At 41.5% G+C, this 21781-nt stretch overlaps 1 protein-coding gene across 3 annotated transcripts in view; it reads right to left on the reverse strand.

Annotated features, from left to right (window-relative positions):
• AHI1 (Abelson helper integration site 1) overlaps window positions 1-21781 on the reverse strand; it is a 458771-nt gene that overhangs the window by 215992 nt on the left and 220998 nt on the right. For all 3 annotated transcript variants that reach the window (XM_073627325.1, XM_073627324.1, XM_073627326.1), the window contains exons 17-18: window positions 20278-20418; window positions 7034-7170 (exon numbers count right to left, since the gene is read on the reverse strand). In XM_073627325.1, the coding sequence (XP_073483426.1) occupies window positions 7034-7170; window positions 20278-20418 (278 nt within the window). The remainder of the gene's footprint in view (window positions 1-7033; window positions 7171-20277; window positions 20419-21781) is intronic.

Here is a 21781-nt window from a genome sequence, read left to right on the forward strand (position 1 = left end):
ATTTCCCCTTCTACATTTATCTGTGACGTGCTATACAAATCTTTATAGTAGTTTTTAAACTCATTTACTATTTCTGGAGTGGTCCTTTTAATTTCACCTTCCTTTTCCTGTATTGCTGGTATAATAATATAATATTTGCCTTGGCTATTAAGGCCAGGATTCTCCCCACTCGTTCTCTCTCCCCAAAAAAACTCTGCCTCTGAAATAGTGTTTTATTCTCTACTTTCTCCAGAACTAATCTTTTATATTTTTCTTGTTTCTCCACCCACTCGCCACATCTATTGGGGGTCGGTGCCTCCACATACCGCATTTATGCCCACCTCACTTTCTCTCTCACCATGACTTCTTTAGCCTGTGATTGCCTTTTGACATGGGTTATTTTTTGTATTAACACGCCCCGCAAAAACGCTTTCAGGGTGTCCCAAATTATTCCTAATGACGCAGTCCCTGAGTTTAGATCTATAAACTCCCTCAGGCTGGCTACAACCTCCCCAGTATCCTCAATTATCTCCAGCCAGAAGGGGTTTATTTTCCAATCTCCTCTACTATAATTTGCCCCTACTTTTATTGAACAAACTACCGGTGAGTGATCCGAGATCCCCCTTGGCTCGTAATCTACCTCCTCCATTATCTTCAAGGCTTTTTCATTGCACAATACGAGGTCAATCCTGGACAAGGTAGAGTGTGTTCTACAGTGGCAAGAGTACTGCTTTGCCCCCAGATACCACCTCCTCCATATATCCACCAATCCTGTCTTCTCACAGAATCGGAACCACGGGCCACTAGATGTTTCATTAGCAGGAGCCCTCTGTGGAAACCTATGTTCTTATTCATGGTCATATTAAAATCTCCTGCCACTATAACTGGCACTCCCGGCTTGTCCACGATGAACCTCATCAAATCACACAGAATTTCCGTACTGAATGGCGGAGGGATATATATATATTGGCTAACACACATTCTCTATCTTCAATCACACAAAAAAGAAAAATATACCTTCCGTTCTCATCTACCTTACTTTGCCTGCAGGTAAAAACCACTCCGGGATCTATCAAAGTACTCACCCCCCTTGAATAGGAGATGTGTGTTGAATGATATTGCACCCTATATTTCTTATGTTCTAAAACACTAATTGTTCCTTTCTCAAGGTGTGTCTCCTGCAGGCAAAGTATTCCAGAGCCGCCCATACTAGCCACCGAAAAAATTGCCCGTCTTTTAGACAGGTCCCTTACCCCCCACACGTTTCAAGAGCATATCTTGACTTTCCTAACTTTCCTGGTCTGATCTGGGGTCTTTCCTCTTCCGTCTCTAGTCCCTATAATTCTACTATCCTATTTCCCTTTCCCCTATCAAAGTAATTCCTTAAACTTGTTTCGTTTTCTTTCGTGCTTAGTGTTCTCAAATATTTTTTCCCCTGTCTACTGTGATCTCTTTTTAGTGTTTTTTCCTTCTGTGTAAACTCAAAACCTTTACCATATTCTTTCTTACAACCCATCCTCATCGCACATCCCTCATTCTCTCCTCTCCCCCCCCCCTCCTATTTCATACCAATACATTTCTCCTCTTCCGCCATTCTCCCTTTCATCCTTATATTCACCCCATTCACTCCCCTCCTCCCATTCCCCACCCCCCCCCACCCTTGCCTCCCCACTCCCCTCTCCTCTTCCCCCCTCCCCTCCCACCTCTTCTCTGCCCATCTTGGGGCCCATATTGAGGGCTTCTAAAGTGACCTTATTTCTTCCCCAAAGTGACATGTCTCATCTTTTTTAAAAGAACTTTCTGTGCATTGTGGCCCAAATCTAGTGAAAGGAGATCAATCCCCAGTGTCTCAGATGTATCCATTAGTACAAAATCTAAAAAATAACACGCCAATACCCCCGCCCCCCCAAAGAAAAAAGAGACCCAAACACCTTCACACTCTACCTTATGTCTCCTCTTCCCTTCCTCCCTTCTCCTTCCCTCCCTCCCCCGCTCCCATCTCCATGTATATATCTCAAAAATAATACAGATGTAAGAAAAGAAAAAAGAGCACAAAACCCCAGACCAAAAACACAACCCTTGGGTGAAGAAAAAAAAAAAAAAAAAAAAAAAAAAAAGGAAAAGGGGCCCAAGTTTCAACTAAGAAAATGTATCCACATTCCAATCATCCTCATGTCTCAACCCGCTGCATCGTCCCTTCATTCTTTTCCAACCATAATGTCACTTCTGCAGGTGTGTTGAAAAACCTGGTTTCCCCAAGTGCTATTACTCTTAGACGAACAGTAATGCATAACTAACTTTAAGCTGTTGCGGTCTGCGCTTGCACTCTGTAAATTTTGCTCTTTGTTTCTGTAGCTCAGGAGAAAAATCTGGATATAATGAGATCCTTGCACCATTGTACTGTATGTTCCTCATCTCTCTTGCTTTTTGAAGAATAGTAGTCTTATCTTTATAATACAGGAGTTTAAAAATCATAGGCCTTGACTGGCTTCCTGAGGATGGTATCCTAAAAGGGACTCTATGTGCACATTCACATAAACCAAGCCTCCATAAATTTTATGGGGTTATTACCTTCACTTCTCTTGGGGAGACCTAGTACCCTTACATTTTTCCTGCGTTATCTGTTTTCTATTTCGTCCATTTTATGGATGCACATATTTAACTGTTCTCGCATCAATTGCACCTCCTGTCTCATTGGGTTCACATCGTCTTCTAAGTCTCCCCTCAAGAACTGTTGTCCATGTGGATACCTCCTGTATGTCATGTCTTACTAATAACACATCTTCTCTGATATGTTTGAGCTGATCAAATAATTCAATTAAAGATGACTTACAATTGTTGATTGCCAGGAGAATCTCCTTCAGGGATGGTTCTTTCTCCGCTGCTAAGGTTGACACAGACATACCTTCCTCTGCTTCCATACTCACTCCCTGTTCACTCTCCGGAGCTGTAAGTGCCATTATTACTGGTGCTACTGGCGCTGCTGGTGCTGCCTGTGTTGTTGCTGATTTTACTGCTGGTTTTGTTGATGCATCTACCTTGACTGAGCCTTGACTTTTCCTCCCCACCGAGTGGGCCGCGAGCGGGCCTGATGCTGTGGCTCTCCTGCTTGTCCGCCCTTCTTGGGCGTCTGATTCTGCGTGTAAGCATACCGCTCCAGCTTTGCAGCGGCCTGGCTTGCCTGGTTTGCCTTTTCTTTGGATCCACGCAGTGACTGGGCACTCACTCCGGCTCCATCTTGTGTGGCCGCCTCCTCCACCCCCCGTCTCCTAGACATACTAGGCAGCGGGTCCGTTCGAATGTTGCGGAAGTCGTGGGCGGCCGCTCTATCCTGCGAAAGCATCACCCCCCCACTCTCACCAGGGTGTGCACCGTTATAGACCGCCGCGGGAGAGCCACAGGGAAGCTCACTGCTCGCTTCCTTTTCCCAGGCTCCGGTGCATCAATACGCCATCCGCTGTTCTGTCTCCCGGCGTCTCTCTTCTCTCCTACTTCTTACACCTTGCTGTATCAAGCATTGGAGCGAGCGTAAGGTCCGGGACCACAACGACTTCTCACCTCAGCATCCGGTCACGCCCACCCCAGCCTCGAAACCTTGTCCCTGTACTACTTTGGTCTGACTTTGATGCGAGTTGAGGTCCACAGACCACAAGTTAACACAGGCATTCCCTGAAATCGCGAGAAAATCCTGGCCGCAAAAAGTCACAGCAGTGTGAAAGGGGCCTTATATATGTTTAAAGTATGACATTAAGGTAACAATATGCCTCTAAAAAAATCCTGCATGCCTTTAAATTAATGCCCCACCCCTAATTAATGTAATTCTCTACCTACAATGGCTTGCTAGATACAGAGCGAAAAAATGCGTCCTGGAATTTTTTTTTAAATGTTTGCAACTTGAGATTCCTTGTGCTGCTTCCCCTCTCACACTCCAGACCTGCTGTACAGGGACTGTAAGAGGTTGATACTAGGTCAGATCCAGGTACTTAAACCTGTTGCTTATATTTAAAAAAATACATTTAATTAAGTATTCATTTGGGTTCTTTATATCTGCCTAGACTAGTTCAGTTCTAAACACAACACGCCAAACAGAAAAAAATTAACCCTAAATGAAAGTGCATTTATTTAAAATTTCTAAAAGTTATAAAAACAGCTTAATTTAGTATAATTTGTGTCATTTCCAAAGTAGAATTATTCATATATGTAAAATGCTTTTATACAGCAGATTCTGAGTTAAGTAATCTTTGTTGGAAGGATGATTGAGTAAGAGAATATAGATAACCACCTGGATACCCAGCAGCAGAAATGATGCAACACATAACTGTAGGGCTCGATATTGTGAATACATGAACATTCTGTCGTTTTAGCAAATGTTTGCTTGAAAAATAGAACAACTAATAGAGGACCTGAGAAAACCTAAAATGAAAAGGTAGACAAAAACACTGGGAAAAAAGTAAGAAAAATACTATTCTTTATATTTCTGACATTACAATAGTAGTAAAAAAATAAGGCCTAGTTTACAGCTGTACTTCAGCATACAGTTGCGTGAGGGTCATGATTTGCCTGCACAGGATGCATAGGTGTCCCGTGCATCCATGTGCTGGCAGTCCTATTCATATCAGCTGGGACGCAGAACTCACACTGTCTGCATTCAGGGAGACACATCCATACCCACACAGATGTCAAACTGGGAGCAGTGTTTGTGTTTGTGGAGCTGCTGTGTCCCAGTTGACATGAATGGAACTGCCTGTATGTAGATGCATAGAACACTTGTGAATCCCATGCAGACAAACACGGCCCTCACAAGGTTGTACGCTTAAGTACATCTGTGTGAATGAGACCTGAACATTTAAACCAAATGTGTTGTCAGAATTCTACTGCATTTAACCTCTTCAGCCCCATAAGGATTTGCCCCCTTAACGACCAAGCCATTTTTTGCGATACTGCACTGTGTCACTTTAACAGACAATTGCGCGGTCGTGCGATGTTAGACCCAAACAAAATTTATGTCACCTCTGTGTTTTATTTACTGCACTATAAACAAATAAAGACCAACAATTTAAAAAATATATATATTTTTTTTTTTTACTTTCTGCTATAATACATATCCCAAAAAAAAAAAAAAAAAAAAAAAAAAAATAAAATTATATATATATATATATATATATATATAGTAATATAGTATTTATCTGCGTATAACACACACCCCAAGTTTAGGAGGGAATTTTAAGGAAAAAAATGTTTTAAGGAAAAAAATTACATTTAAATGCCCATCAATGCAGCCTTATCAGTGTCCATCTGCAGCCTTGCACAGCGTCCATCTGCATGCTTGTCCAGTGTCATTTGCAGCCTTGGTGTCATTTGCAGTCTTGCAGCCTTGGTGTCATTTGCAGCCTTGCAGCCTTGGTGTCATTTGCAGCCTTGTTGTCATTTGCAGCCTTGGTGTCATTTGCAGCCTTGCAGCCTTATCAGTGGCCATTTGCAGCCTTGTCAGTGCCCACCTGCAGCTTTGTCAGTGTCCATTTGCAGCCTTGCCCAGGCTGCAGTTAAACTGCAGTGACTTGTCAGTGTCACTGCAGTTTGAAAATTGCACCGCCAAGACACATAGAGCCGGTCCTGTGTAACTAATTTATTCATCAGTTTAGGCCGATATATATTCTGCAACATATTTTTGGTAAAAAACAAAATTGCAATAAGCGTATATTGATTGGTTTGCGCAAAAGTTATCGCGTCTACAACCTATGGGATAGATTTAGGGACTTTCAATTTTTTTTTATTGTTTTTACTGGTAATGGCGGCGATCTGCAATTTTTAGCAGGACTGCGACATTGCGGCGGACAAATCTGACCCCAAATGACACTTTTTGGGGACCAGTGACATTATTACATTGATCAGTGCTATAAAAATGCACCGATCCATGTAAAAATGACACTGGCAGGAAAGGGGTTAACACTAGGGGGCAATCAAGCTGTTAAGCGTGTTCCCTGGGTGTGTTCTAACTGTAGGAGGGATGGGCTGCCAGGAACATGACAGACATCACTGTTCCCGATCACTGGGAACCGTAGATCTCTGTCATGTCACTAGGCAGAATGGGGAATCGCCTTGTTTACATAGGCAGTTCCCAGTTCTGCCTCTCCTCACCGTGATCGCGGGACCCGCGGGCGCCTGTTACACTTCTTGCACGGACCGACGTACAGTTATGTCGATTCGCACAGGAGAGCCGACCTGCTGCAGTATATGTGCGTGAGCTGGTCAGCAAGTGGTTAAACAACCCTAAGAAAGTAAACATTCACTAACCCATAGCCCCAAAAAATCCAAAATCATAATAGACTGTGCACAACAGAAATGTAACACTGAGGATAAAAAAAAAAAATATCAGATTCCCATCAGTTCCTGAAGAGGACGATTGCAGCCTACGTAAGGTGCAGTTCTACAGTAATCTTAACAAGTTAAAAAAAAGATGACATAAAAGACCAGTTTATAAACTTGTAACTAAAGCCACATGTTAATATAATTTTCCAAAAAACTGTTATCCTTTCCCACCAACTTCACGTCCCGTATACATTGGGGTTTACTATAGGCAAATAGACTATGTACTCTGCAAATGCAGTTGCACTCATTTTCCCCAGAGCTTATTGAATGTGGTGAAGCTCTGCCGATTTCCATCATCCAATCACGTGCAACCAAAAACGCTTTTTTTTTTTCTTGGGTATTCTTTACAAATTGAAGCTTCACCACATTCATTAAGATCTTGGGAAAATCAATGCAAAGTGCACAGTCTGTTTGCCTTTAGTAAATGAACCCCACTGTGTAGCATGTCTAGATGTGTATGTAAAAGTCTGTATTTTTCATAGTAACCTTATAGATTCCAGCTTTTATTTCCAGGACATGTTTGAAGAGAACAGAAACATGTATTTGCCTTAAGAAACACAGACACCTTTCTTTTAGTCCCTTTCAAATAATATTATGCATGTAATGTCATTTTCTAAACATAAAATCTGCAAAGTGTCATATAAAGGTGCCCTGGAAAAATGGTATGAGAAATGAATGAACATACCAAAACTGAATCCAGTTTCTGTTTTACTTTCATCATCCGCATTGAAGATCTCGCAGCAAAGATAGAATCTTGAAGTGTGAGAACATCAGTATGATTACTGACATCACTGTGCACCGTTTCTGCCTCAAGCTGAGCAACTAAACAAATTAGAAAAGAATCATACAGAGGGAACCAGTACTCTTTCAGATTGTAAAAATATATGTTTATATACAAATATTTTTCATATTTTTCTAATCGTGGATAAAGAAGGGAGCAGTTAAACTCTCTGTCAACCTCTGTGCCCCAATTACTATCACTTTCTGTCAAATAGACACAATAGAAAGTTAGTGAAAAAAAAAAATCCCCTCTGCAATAGCTGTGATCAGAGCAAGTGCCCTTCTGAGCGAAGATTTGTGGGGGTTATTTACTAAAGGAAAATCCACTTTGCACTGCAAGTGCACTTGGAAGTAAAGTCGCTGTAGATCCGAGGAGGACACACAAGGAAAATAAAAAACTGCATTTTAGCTTGCACATGATTGGATGATAAAATCAGCAGTGTTTCCACTCATTTCAGATCTACCCCTAGAGCGACTGCACTTCCAAGTGTGCTTTCAGTGCAAAGTGGATTTGCCTTTCGTAAATAACCCACTTAGTCTCTTAAGCTGACCATAGATGAATCAAAACTCGGCTGGTACAGAAGGGCCTGGACAAATTTCGATCTGTTATGGCCATCCCCATGTGAGAGGAGTCGATCTAATGATCAACTCCTCTCTAATAGGCCTGCTGGTAAATTTTTGTTCTGTTAGTGTCTGCAGCCAATCTGCTGCAGCACTTATTTTTGTATTCTGACAGCGGAGGAGTCTTGATGTGAGATTACAATAACGAAGTGGGGAGGATTCCTCCATCCACCTTGACTGTGTGGATGGGGGAATGGATTCAGTTTTATCAGTCTCCTGGATAGCCGGCTATAGTCAAATGACGTCCTCTACTTTGTGGGGTGATATCTGAATGATGCCTGCAGCTAGATGCATCATTCAGATATCATTCTTTGCAGCCTACGATTCTGTGCACGATAAGAATGATCATAGCGGCAGTTCCACCGCTTGATCGTTCTTATAGGCGACGGGAGGGGACGGTGCTTCTCCGGGCTCTCCCGTGCCATCGGGGGCCGGAAGAAAGAATTGGCCGGTGCCGGATGAAGACGATAGAGATGACTGGTAACCAGATGGTCACCAGTCATCTCTATGACCGTCGGAGGTCCGGGCGTGACGTCATAACGCAAATAAACGGAGCCGCGATCGCGGCTCTCAGCATGAGGTAGGTGAATTTTTTTTCCCAATCTCATGCTTTCCAGCCTGGAGGAGAGATGCGGGGTCTTATTGACCCCATATCTCTCCATAAAGAGGACCTGTCACATAGATTCCTGTTACAAGGGATGTTTACTTTTATTCCTATTACAAGGAATGTAATCATAAAAAAATGTTTAAAAAAGTGTAAAAATATAAAAAAAATAAGTAATATCAAAAATAAAATAATAAAAAAAAAAAAAATTAAAACACCCCTGTCCCTGGTAGCTCGTGCTCAGAAACGAACGCACACGTAAGTCCCGCCCACATATGTAAACGCCGCTCAAACCACACATGTGAGGTATCGCTGCGTGCGTTAGAACGTGTGCAACAATTCTAGCACTAGACCTCCTCTGTAACTCTAAACTGGTAACCTGTAAAAAATTTTAAAGCATCCCCTATGGAGATTTTTAAGTAATGAAGTTTGGCGCCATTCCATGATTGTGCGCAATTTTAAAGCGTGACATGTTAGGTATCTATTTACTCGGCGTAACATCATCTTTCACATTATACAAAAAAATTGGGCTAACTTTACTGTTTTGTTATTTTTTAATTCATGAAACTGTTTTTTTTTTTTTTTAAAAAGGCGTTTGAAAAATTATTGCGCAAATACCATGTGAGATAAAAAGTTGCAATGACCGCCATTTTATTTCCTAGGGTGTCTGCTAAAAAAACATATATAATGTTTGGGGGTCTGAGTAATTTTCTAGCACAAGAATGATGATTTTTACATGAAGGAGAGAAGTGCCAGAATAGGCCCAGTATTGAAGTGGTTAAAAAAAACGAAGTCATTTATGGCCATGAGCAAAGAAAAAAACTGTAATTAGTTGCTACTGGGTAAAACTGATGGTCAGACAATGCCTCACTTAGACACATTCATAAATGAAGGCCACTATGAACACCATTAGAGCGTAAGGCTGGGTTCACATCAGCGATGTGTGCTGATGTCATTATAGCTCCTCCCCCTTGTCACATTCATCTTAATGGCCGTGAGGAGCCATGCTGAGTGCACATGTTGGTGGGGATATGGAGGGCCTGGGCTGGCGCGGCTCAGCCTGTCCGTGCTGGCGCTGCAGCTGAGTGGCGGCAGTGGCTGCGGCCAGGCTTGTGGAGCAAGGAGCTCCGGGGATGAGAGCAGAGCCATCAGTACATTGGTTGAAGAAGTGTTCGGGGCGGATGTGGTGTTCCCAGCTAAAGGTGTGAAGGTGGAGGACAACGAGACCGAGCCGGAAGAGAGCCAGGAGAGCGGCAGAGCTAGGTGAGGGGGTCGCAGGGAAGACACTGAGGGGACCGAACATGGTACGGGAGGTGCCAGACTGTCCTGTCCAAGCTGACCAATCCACCCCCCCTCACCAACAACCTGTCACAATATAATACTGTTCCAGCTGCAACCCCCGCTTATTACCATAGTGCTCTCTGCCCAGTGTCACCACAGACCAATTTCCATCCTTCTCGACCAGCATCCACACAGTCCTCTATTGTCGGCCCCCCCCCCCTCCGCACCCCACCTCTACTCTGTGCTCCCCCCTGCACCTCTACACAGCAAGCATGCAGATATGACAATAAAACAAAAAAATGGTGTGCAGCGCTTTGCGGTGATAAATGTACAAAAGAGTCTGATTAACCTCCCTGGCGGTATTCCCGAGTGTGGCTCGGGGTTAAAATTCAGTACCATTAGCGGTAACCCCGAGCCACACTCAGGATCGCATTGCAGGATCCTGGGGCGGCTTTACTTACCTTGTCCCCGGGATCCTGCAATGTCACTCGCAGTGTCCGAGGGCTCCGTCCTCCTCCGAAGCCTCTCTGTGCCAGGCTCCGTTCCCTGCGAGCGGCACGACGCACGGGGGCGGAGTCTGGCGGCAAATTAAAAAAAAAGTAAAAATCATAATACATACAGTACTGTAATCTTACAGATTACAGTACTGTATGAAATGATTTCACATCCCTTTTGTCCCCAGTGCTTTGTCCCATGCCCTGCATGCAGTTTTACATGATATACACTGTTCTTTCTGCCTGGAAACTGGAGATTGTCCATAGCAACCAAAAAGTGTCCCTTTACGTCAAAAGTGGCTTTAGACCAGCTAGAAAACAGCGATAGTAAATTAGAACACTTGCAGAATTGAGCGATAGTGAATTGTGGGGAAATTTATTTTAGTACTATTTTTTTTTTTTAATTATTTATTTTTATTTATTATATTATAATTTATGTTTTTGTGTTTCAAACTTTATCATACCCGGCCGGGATATCTACTAGACTCTGGTTTGGACAGATTTAAGTGTGTTATTGTTAAGATTTACAGACCTACAATATAAAACGCCAAATTTCCATGCAAAATAATTGTACCGCTTTCAGCACCTAAAATCCGAAATAATCATACCGCCAGGGAGGTTAACTAGTGAACAAATATAGTCCTGAAATATATATTAATCCATGATATGATTGAAAGAAATCTTCTGTGTAATCAAAGTAATTCCAGTGCTGTGTGCTGTGTTCAAACCATTTCTGATTTCTGGTAAATGGTTAGAACACAGCACACTCAGCACTGAAATTATTTTGATTACACAGATTTCTTTTAAAGGTTTATATTCACTGTGTGCTAGCTGATAACTAATCATACAGCACCCACTTCACGCCCTTTTGTATGTCTCAAACTTCTCCCGGTTTACTAACCCCAGATCGCCCAAACTCCACAACAGACGGACATGGCTGCCAATGGCTGCCAGTGCTCATCAGTGTGCTCTGGAGGAAGGCAAGGTGGGGGGAGGCACAAAGGCACAGCAGGGGGAGACTGCCAACATTGCGTGTTAGTACAACGATCTCTAAGTTTTTTGTTCATTCAGCCTGCTGTGTTGAATGAAAAAAACAGTGTGTACCAGGCTTAAGAGAAGGATTTTATGGCGAGTACAAAAATCCAACTTTCTTACATGTACTCTGAGGGAGACAGGAAGTCATTCACCTTCGGCATGTCCAAAAGCCGTCCAACTGAAGGGTGGGGGACACAGCAAACAATAGCTAATAGGCCTACATATAAAACAGAAAACTGAGGACTAGCAGCAGCTCAAAGAGCCACCTGAAGGACCTTATACCAGAGGCTAGCATCATATTACTATGCAACATTCACCTGGTGGAAGGAGGAGAATGGGTGAACAGAAGACCAGGTAACAGCCTTGCAAAGCTTGGGAACCGCTTATTTTGTAAAATAAAAAAAAAGTAAACTGTGCAATGCATCAGTTCTTTAGAGCACACACCAGCAGCCACGGTATAATGTGGCCACTGGTACAAATGAGTCCTAAAGCGACAACCATTTCGCTAGACCATCTATGACTAAAGGATCAGCTATAGTATTGGCAAGATGCGTTTTAGAGACTTTGACCAGTCAGACAGGGTATGGCAAGGCAAGGTCAGTTAAGATGGGGTGAAGAACAGTTCCTGCCAACGATAACAGAGATCCCTAGAGAGGACCTTGAACCGTTTATCATTTGGGTTTTATCAATGATCTGAAATAATCCAAATAAGGTGAAAAAATAATGCCAAGAGTGATGAATAAAGGAAAGTCCCAATTGAACCCAATTGACAACCGATATTAATAGCAGAAAAAAACTCTTCTGATGACACCGAGTGATAAATCCACCACCAAGAGTAATGCGCGCTTACCAGAGGCAAGCTACAAGACAGCTTGTACACATAAGGTATCCGATCAATGGAGGCGTCTTGGTCTGACTTCACCATGGAGAGTAAGAAGCAGGAAAGGCGCCGTCCAATAAGCAGGGATGATTACCAGGGAGGATCCACAGAAACAAAAGATAGGAACTCCATAGTGTAAATCGGTAACCACAATTTATTTATTTAAAAAAGATTTGCACTTACATAGATGGCGTAAAAAGAAGCAAAACAAGGATAAAATAAGCCAGCCTGCATACACCCGTTCGTGTCGATAAGACTCCGATGACGTCAGCGCGTCAGCCTTCCGAAGTACGTTTCGTCCTAACAGGCGGGAACGGGCGACACACTGACTCGTCGCTGGATATAACCACCACTGAATCCCTGCCTCATTGTGAAACTCAGGCGGCGGCACCAGAACACTCTAATTGAAAAAAAAAAAATAGATAAATAGGTAGAAACGTGGTGGGCGTGTAAAAATAATACTATTCAGGCAAAAAGGATTAAGAGGACTGAAATGAAAGTCCAATCAGACAAATTAAATATATTGCTGTGTGCAAAAGGAAAGGGAATGTAATTAAAATTAAGTCATGTTCTGTTAAAAGATAACATAGATACATAGACATCCAACTACGCCATCTAGCGAAAAAATAGAGAAAAGTCAACCATTATTAATAGTTGACTAAAAAAAGGAAAAAATACTAATATCTAGAAAATTATAAACCTAGAAAAATAATATTATGAAAATCATAAAAAATTAATGTAAAGTAAAAAATGAATATAAAGTAAAAAATGAATAAAAAAAAAAAAAAAAAGATATATAAAAAAGGAAAAATAAAATAAAAAATAAATGAAAAATAAAATAAAAAAGTTGTACAAATAAATAAAGAAAAACTCATTAAACCTATAATAAAAAATATAAAATATATATAAAAGGAAAAATAAAAATAAAAAAGAGGGGAATGGCGTATAAAGATTACATGGACTCATTACAAATAGAAAGGTATGGCCACCAAAGGTTCACAAAAAGTTCACAAAAAATATGATACTCATGAATTATCTATAAAGGCGTTAAGATCTACCTCCACGTTAAGCCCAAATGGAGTGTAACATTTCAACCTATATATCCAGGCCATCTCTAATCTCGAGATCCCACGTATCAGGGAACCCCCCCTCCAGTGGGGGGTATATCTATCGATCCCCCAAAAAATAGTCTTGGCAGGATCTCGATTATGAACCTCGAGATAATGCCTGGAGACAGGATGCTTGAATAATAAGAATATTAGTTATGTGCTCATTAAGTCTGACAGAAAGGGGGCGCTTGGTCCTCCCTACATACTGTAGCCCACAGGGCTACAGAAGGAGGTATACAACCCGTTCAGTGGAGCACGTAATAAATTGTTTGATCTCAAATTCTGTCAGAGTACTAGTGGAGCTAAATCTATGTGTTCTCCTACGTGTGCAGCCACTAAGGGAACACACCCTACACCGCCTACATTGAAAGAAGCCAGTCAAGTGCTCAAAGAACCCTTTCTTGGCTAGGGGAGGGTCAAGAACATTTGGGGCAACCCTACCCCTAAGAGAGGGTGCACCCTTGTAGAATCTCGCCTCAAGAAATATTCCACCGCAAATAACCCCAAATTATGCGGTATAACCATATATAATGAGGTGACATCGGCTGTAACCAACCACCACCCAGCGGTATTGATTCAGTCACGTCCCAGGTGGGCAGGTATATAGATTTTTACTTACAACCACTCGCATTTAAAGGACTCTCGGCACGTGATCAACCTACTTGCTGAGTTTACCCCCAACCCTGGGTGGTGGTTGGTTACAGCCGATGTCGCCTCATTATATACGGTTATACCGCATAATTTGGGGTTATTTGCGGTGGAATATTTCTTGAGGCGAGATTCTGGGTTGGTTGATGAACAGATTTGTTTCATTATGCAACTGCTTCATTTTGTGGCTACTCGAAACTATTTTTGGTTTGGGGGACAGTTTTACAGGCAGGATAGAGGGGTCGCCATGGGGCCTAAGTATGCCCCCAGTTTGGCGAACCTCTTTATGGCCCAATGGGAGGAGGATGTCATCTATGCCCACCGGAGACCTCAGTTGGTACTCTGGGCGAGGTACATAGATGACATCCTCCTCCTGTGGAATGGCGACCGTGGAGACTTGGATTCTTTTATGAGTGAGTTGAATGCTAACGATCATGGCATTCGACTCTGTTATGAAGCCAGTCAAACTGGTAATAATTTTTTGGATCTAAGTATTGGCATTAAGGATGGTCAGTTCACTACGGCTACGTTTTTCAAGAGTACGGATCGCAACTCGTACATACCGACTGACAGTTGCCATCATGAGGCCTGGCTTAGATCAGTGCCAAAAAGTCAACTCATACGCCTGAGACGCAATTGCTCTGACCATGGCGAGTTTTTGGTCCAGGCTGATGTTTTGATTAGGCGGTTCCTTGAGAAGGGTTACCCTGAGGCCTCTCTTAGGAGTACACTTGATGGGGTTGTATTGCTGGATAGGAGTGTCTTATTGAGAAATAGAGCACCCAATCAGGATAGGGTACCATCTATTCCCTTTATAACCACCTATTCCATACAACACAGGAATGTGCCTGAACTTATTAGGAAGTATTGGCATGTCCTTACGAGTGATGATGTGTTGGGTAATGTCCTTCCAGCTAAGCCACATGTGATCTACAAGGGTGCTCCCTCTCTTAGGGGTAGGGTTGCCCTAATGTTCTTGACCCTCCCCTAGCCAAGAAAGGGTTCTTTGAGCACTTGACTGGCTTCTTTCAATGTAGGCGGTGTAGGGTGTGTTCCCTTAGTGGCTGCACACATAGGAGAACACATAGATTTAGCTCCACTAGTACTCTGACAGAATTTGAGATCAAACAATTTATTACGTGCTCCACTGAACGGGTTGTATACCTCCTTCAATGCCCCTGTGGGCTACAGTATGTAGGGAGGACCAAGCACCTCCTTTCTGTCAGACTTAATGAGCACATAACTAATATTCTTACAGGTTTTCCCAAGCATCCTGTCTCCAGGCATTTTCTCGAGGTTCATAATCGAGATCCTGCCAAGACTATTTTTTGGGGGATCGATAGATATACCCCCCACTGGAGGGGGGGTTCCCTGATACGTGGGATCTCGAGATTAGAGATGGCCTGGATATATAGGTTGAAATGTTACACTCCATTTAGGCTTAACATGGAGGTAGATATTAACGCCTTTATAGATAATTCATGAGTATCATATTTTTTGTGAACTTGTTGTGAACCTTTGGTGGCCATACCTTTCTATTTGTAATGAGTCCGTGTAATCTTTATACGCGATTCCCCTCGTTTTTATTTTTATTTTTCCTTTTATATATATTTTATATTTTTTATTATAGGTTTAATGAGTTTTTCTTTATTTATTTGTACAACTTTTTTATTTTATTTTTCATTTATTTATTTTTTATTTTATTTTTCCTTTTTTATATATCTTTTTTTTTTTTTTCATTTTTATTTATTCATGTTTTACTTTATATTCATTTTTTACTTTACATTAATTTTTTATGATTTTCATAATGTTATTTTTCTAGGTTTATAATTTTCTAGATATTAGTATTTTTTCCTTAGGTATTAGTATTTTTTAGTCAACTATAAATAATGGTTGACTTTTCTCTATTTTTTCACTAGATGGCGTAGTTGGATGTCTACGTATCTATGTTATCTTTTAACAGACCGTGACTTAATTTTAATTACATTCCCTTTCCTTTTGCACACAGCAATATATTTAATTTGTCTGATTGGACTTTCATTTCAGTCCTCTTAATCCTTTTTGCCCGAATAGTATTATTTTTACACGCCCACCACGTTTTTACCTATTTATCTATTTTTTTCTTTTCAATTAGAGTGTTCTGGTGCCGCCGCCTGAGTTTCACAATGAGGCGGGGTTTCAGTGGTGGTTATATCCAGCAATGAGTCAGTGCATCGCCCGTTCCCTAGATGACGTCTGTTAGGAAGAAACGTACGTCGGAAGGCTGACGCGCTGACGTCATCGGAGTCTTATGGACACAAACGGGTGTATGCAGGCCGGCCGGCTTATTTTATCCTTGTTATGCTTCTTTTTACGCCATCTATGTAAGTGCAAATCTTTTTTAAATAAATAAATTGTGGTTACCGATTTACACTATGGAGTTCCTATCTTTTGTTTCTGTGGGTCCTCCCTGCTTATTGGACGGAGCCTTTCCTGCTTCTTCCTCTCCATGGTGAAGTCGGACCAGGACGCCTCCATTGATCGGATACCTTATGTGTACAAGCTGTCTTGTAGCTTGCCTCTAGTAAGCGCGCATTACTCTTGGTGGTGGATTTATCACTTGGTGTCATCAGAAGAGTTTTTTCGGCTATTAATATCAGTTATCAATTGGGTTCAATTGGGACTTTCCTTTATTCATCACTCTTGGCATTATTTTTTCACCTTATTTGGATTATTTCAGATCATTCAATTTTTATGTCACCATAGACATTTGTTTTTTTTGGTATATGGGATGTCATTTACATATATTTCAATGTACCAGTAGATCAAGAACAGAATCAGCAGAAGGTGGAGTGCTCTAGTTTCCCATTTGCAGTTGGAGTCATGAACAGGGTGATTTGGACCATAAAGTCATGACTAATAAAAATCTCAGCTCAAAGGATAGAGACCAGGCACACCCGATGAAGCTAAGGAACACTCTAAAGACAGGATAAACTCGAAGATGTAGAGGGCAACATGGTTCCAGACTGCAGACGTCAGCCACATCAGAAGGTATGCTGCAAGCAGCACTGGTGCTGTTAGTAGTGTGAGGTGGGGGCATCTGGAACATTGGGATTGCCCCTATGTCTCAAATCATACATGTTACAACCGTGTGATGGCAAGGCTCAGGGTAAGGCCTTTGGTATGAAATCCCAACAGCTGAAAGCAGGTGAGAGTCCAATGGCCAGAGATGACCAAAGTTACTGTATGGGCCAGAAGGAGCAGATCAAACATAAAAGTTTCTCATGACACCTTGCAAGGCAGAGCAGCAGCCAGAAGATACTTCCTTGACTCTGTATGGTAGAAAAGAGTAGAGAGTGTGTGGACGCAACACTCCACCCAGCAGATGAAGTTGGCGCCAATCTCACAGCATTATCCCCAACTATGATGGAAACCAAATGAAAAACAGGAGATTATAAAAGTGCCCAGTGAGCTATGTACTTGAGGTAGCTCAAGATGCTTTTCCCAACTGGCTCACTCACAAATTGTGTCTTCAGAAACAGGGCAAGTGCTGAGGCAATGCCGGTGGCTCTGGACCTGGAAAGGACTCTACGGTTAACTTGTTACTGGAAAGGAGTCTGGAGAGTGCTTTACACAGACCCCAGTGCCCGAAGGTCACTTTCAGGCTATCCCTGCAGCAGCTAGCACAGCAGAGTCTGGACGCAGCATTCCAAACGCCAAGCTGCAGATGGTTACTCACCAAACAAAAAAGCTGGTGAAGAAAAAAAATGTGCTACCAAAAATAGGTTTATCTTTTACACACCAGAGCTGAAGAAAGGATGTTCATTTTTCTAGGACACGTGCAAAAACTAAAGCATGCTGGCTGTAGGAAAAAATTATCTTGTGCTGCTTACTGTTTTTTTTTTGCCAGCGTTTTATCCTCCTGTATTAGGGAGTATAACTCAAAGGTGAATGACTTCCAGTGCCCTCAATTTACAAGTAAGAAGGAAGTGTATGAATAGAGTTTTACACAATCCTGTACAAAAAAAAATCAAATCTATATATAATTTGATACATACTTAATATGTATTTCCTGTATACTGTATGTATTATTCAAACACATACATACAGTACAGTATACACACACACACACACATAGATATGTATTTATTTTACAGCGGATAAAATAAGTATTGAACACGTCAGCATTTTTCTAGGTAAATATATTTCTAAAGGTGCTATTGACATGAAATTTCCACCACATGTCGGTAACAACCCAGGCAATCCATACATACAAAGAAACCAAAACAAATAAGTTCAGAAATAAGTTATGTGTAATAAAATGGAATGACACAAGGAAAAAGTATTGAACACGCTAACTGAAATTTATTTAATACTTCATACAAAATCCTTTGTTGGTAATGACAGCTTCAAGATGCCTCCTGTATGGAGAAACTAGTCACATGCTTTGCTCAGGTCTGATTTTGGCCCATTCTTCCACACCGTCTTCAAATCTTGAGGCTGGGTTCACACTGTTTGCGGAGCGGCTCACAGCAGGGGGTCCGATGCGTCCCAGTTCTCTGTTTCAGGGGCAAATCAGGTCCGAATTTGTGCCTGCATTGAAACAGAGCCAAGGACGCACAGGACCCTTCTGCAGTGCGCTCCTCAGCCACCCCGGAGATGTGTAAACCGGCTCCACTGAGAACCAGTCACACTCTCCTGTCATGCGAATTGGATGCGGGAAAAATCAGCGTCCAATTTGCATAAGTGTCAACCCAGCCTGAAGGTTCCATGGGCTTCTTCTATGAACTCTGATCTTTAGTTCTTTCCATAGATTTTCTATTGGATTCAAGTCAGGTGATTGGCTGGGCCATTTTAGTAGCTTGATTTTCTTTCTTTGAAACCAATTGAGAGCTTCCTTGTCTTTGTATCTGGGATCATTGTCTTGCTGAGACGTCCACCCTTGTTTCATCTTCATCATCCTGGTGGATGGCAGCAGATTTTTATAAAGAATGTCTTGGTACATTCTTCCATTCATCATTCCTTCAAAGACATGAAGTTTGCCAGTACCGTATGCTGAAAAACAGCCCCATGCCATGATGTTCCCCACCTCCAAACTTCACTGTTGGTGTGGTGTTTTTGGGGTGATGTGCAGTGCCATTTGACCTCCAAATATGGTGTGTATAATGGCATCCAAATAGCTCAATTTTGGTCTCATCTGACTAAACTACATTCTCCCAGTATTTCACAGGCTTGTCTAAAAGTTGTGCAGCAAACTTTAAACAAGCTTCAACATGCTTTTTCTTCAGCATGGAGTTTTGCATGGTGGGCGTGCATACAGGCCATGGCAGTTGAGTGCATTACTTATTAGTTTGTTTGAAACAATTGTACCTGCTAATTCCAGGTCTTTTTGAAGCTCTCCACAAGTGGTCCTTGGCTCTTGGACAACTCTTCTGATAATTCTTTTCACTTCTCTGTCAGAAATCTTGCGATGAGCACCTGGTCATGGCCGGCTTATGGTGAAAATATGTTCTTTCCACTACTGGATTATGGCTCCAACAGTGCTCACTGGAACATTCAGAGGTTAAGAAATTGTTCTGTAACCAATGCTATCGGTATGTTTTGCAACAATTAGATTGCAAAGGTCTTGAGAGAGCTCTTTGCTTTTACCCATCACGAGATGTTTCTTGTGTGACACCATGGTAATACAACACCTTTTTATAGGCCATCAATTGAGACTGAACCAGCTGATATTAATTTGCACTGACAAGGGGCAGGATTTCGAATTACTGATAGATTTTAGTTGGTGTTTTGGCTTTCCATGCCTTTTTGCCCCTCTCTTTTTTCCCTGTGTCATTCCATTTTATTACACATAACTTAATTTCTGAACTTATTTGGTTTGGTTTCTTTGTATGTATGGATTGCATTGGCTGTTACTGACATGGTGAAAATGTCATGTCAATAGCAACCTTAGAAATATATTTACCTAGAAAAATGTTGATGTATTCAATACTTATTTTACCCAATGTATACTGTATGTATTACACAAACATACATATTATATATATATATATATATATATATATATATATATATATATATATATATATATATATATACACACACACACACACGCACACGTACATAAATACACAGATATGTATTTATCATATGAATACACACACACATATACATGCATATAATCATGTCTACACATACAATATAAAAAAATCTATTTACATTACTTTGCAAACATTGCATTGCACTGTGCGAGCTGAATACGTCATGAAATGCAGAAAAAACACAATATGATGGAAAAGCTAGCTCAATAAGGGGAAACTATGCAACTAAGTCTTGGCAACAATGTTTGCTTCATTTAAACAGTTACATTTATTTCTTTCTCATACTCTCATTACACGCAGACTGTCCTAGTATTTTTTTTTTCCCAGAAACAACTTTCTGAATGCAGTCAGTTCTTAATAAGGGCTGGCCTTGGCATTACTTTGAATTATTACCTACCTTTGTAGTCATAAATATATAAAAGGATAGGCTGATTTGGTCCAAAGGCACAAAATGCAACCATATGTTCATGAGGATGAAAGACAACATCACGAAGAGGGGCTGTGTAGGATAACTCGGAATACTTTGCTACTTGATCCCCTGTGATAAAAGGCATACCATAAAAAGGTTGAGAAAAATAAAATTACAATGTCAGTTCCACAAACTAGTAAGAAACAGTCTATCTACACCAATCTAAAAATTTTACATAAAAATCGGCTAAAACTTATTAAAAATGTCTCATTGCCACCAAAGTTATCATTATTAAGTTATCAATGAAAAAAAAAACTAGAAAAATATCTTTTTTTTAATCAAATACTTCATTGAGATAATACTGTGCACACACACACACACACAATACAAACATAATCATTATACAAAATACAGTACATGACATCTTTGGTACAAATTCATGCAACACTTTAAACTTTAGTAACAAAACAGTTTTTATTTTTTTCTTTAAACATAACAGTAAGGCGGGTCTTTCCATATTCCTTGAACATTGTATGGCCTTTTTGATACAGTAGAGCCCCTTCTCCTGCACCCATAGAAAAAGCCCATGATTCCCTCTTCAGTCCTGTATCCTCCCATGTTGCTGAGGTAACTTCAAAATTATGTATTACATTTAATACATTCCTTTCTGAGTTTACTGATGGACACAGCTTCTCTTAACTTTTGACCATCGGGTTTATAGTGCCACCTATAGAAGTAGGACACTAGGCAGAATAAAGACCCCAGCACTGCCTATGGGAAGTCCTGACTGGTATAAATCCCCTCTCTGCTATATGCAAGTCACAAAGTAATACAAGAAAGAAAAAAAAAAAGGGGGGGGGGGGGAATGGATGCTGTGTTTGTCAATGAAGTTCGAGAAACGGTTTTTACAGTAAGTAATAAAAATCCTTGTCAGGTCACCTGAGCCCAGGTGACAGATGCACCCCGTTGGGGTCTGGAGTGCACCACAAGGTAGTGGTCCCTATGGCTGACTGCTGCAGATGGAGCTCTGGGATATACAGGAGAGCAGGCACTCTGTAGTACCTACATGGATCAAACTGGAAGCTAGAGCATGAGATTCCCCAGGGCGCAGAGTCTAAGAGCCAGCGGGTGTTCACTAGAAGCCCCTAGTGGTGGGGATGGATTTAGCTACAGTCTGGCTCCAGGTCGCGACCCCTAGGGCCTCCCAGCTCACGCTCACGGTAGACTACAGGGTGGTAGAGTGGAAGCAGCAGGCAGCGACAACAAAGGATAGTCAGGAGATAGCCAAAAATCGGGGTAACAAGCAGGTAAGGATAGTCAAGAACAAGCCAAGATCAGTAACTGGAATCAGACGTAGAAGACACAGCAAGACGCACATGAAAGCTAAACACATAATATTGATCAGCAGAGCTGGCTTGCAGTGGACAGGTTAATATAGAGTTCCCTGATAGGCGCTGGGGTGGAGCCATGCTTTGAGGAGAAATTACTTAAG

This window comes from Aquarana catesbeiana, linkage group LG04 (assembly GCF_042186555.1).
Source record: "Aquarana catesbeiana isolate 2022-GZ linkage group LG04, ASM4218655v1, whole genome shotgun sequence".
Taxonomy (NCBI): Eukaryota; Metazoa; Chordata; class Amphibia; order Anura; family Ranidae; genus Aquarana; species Aquarana catesbeiana.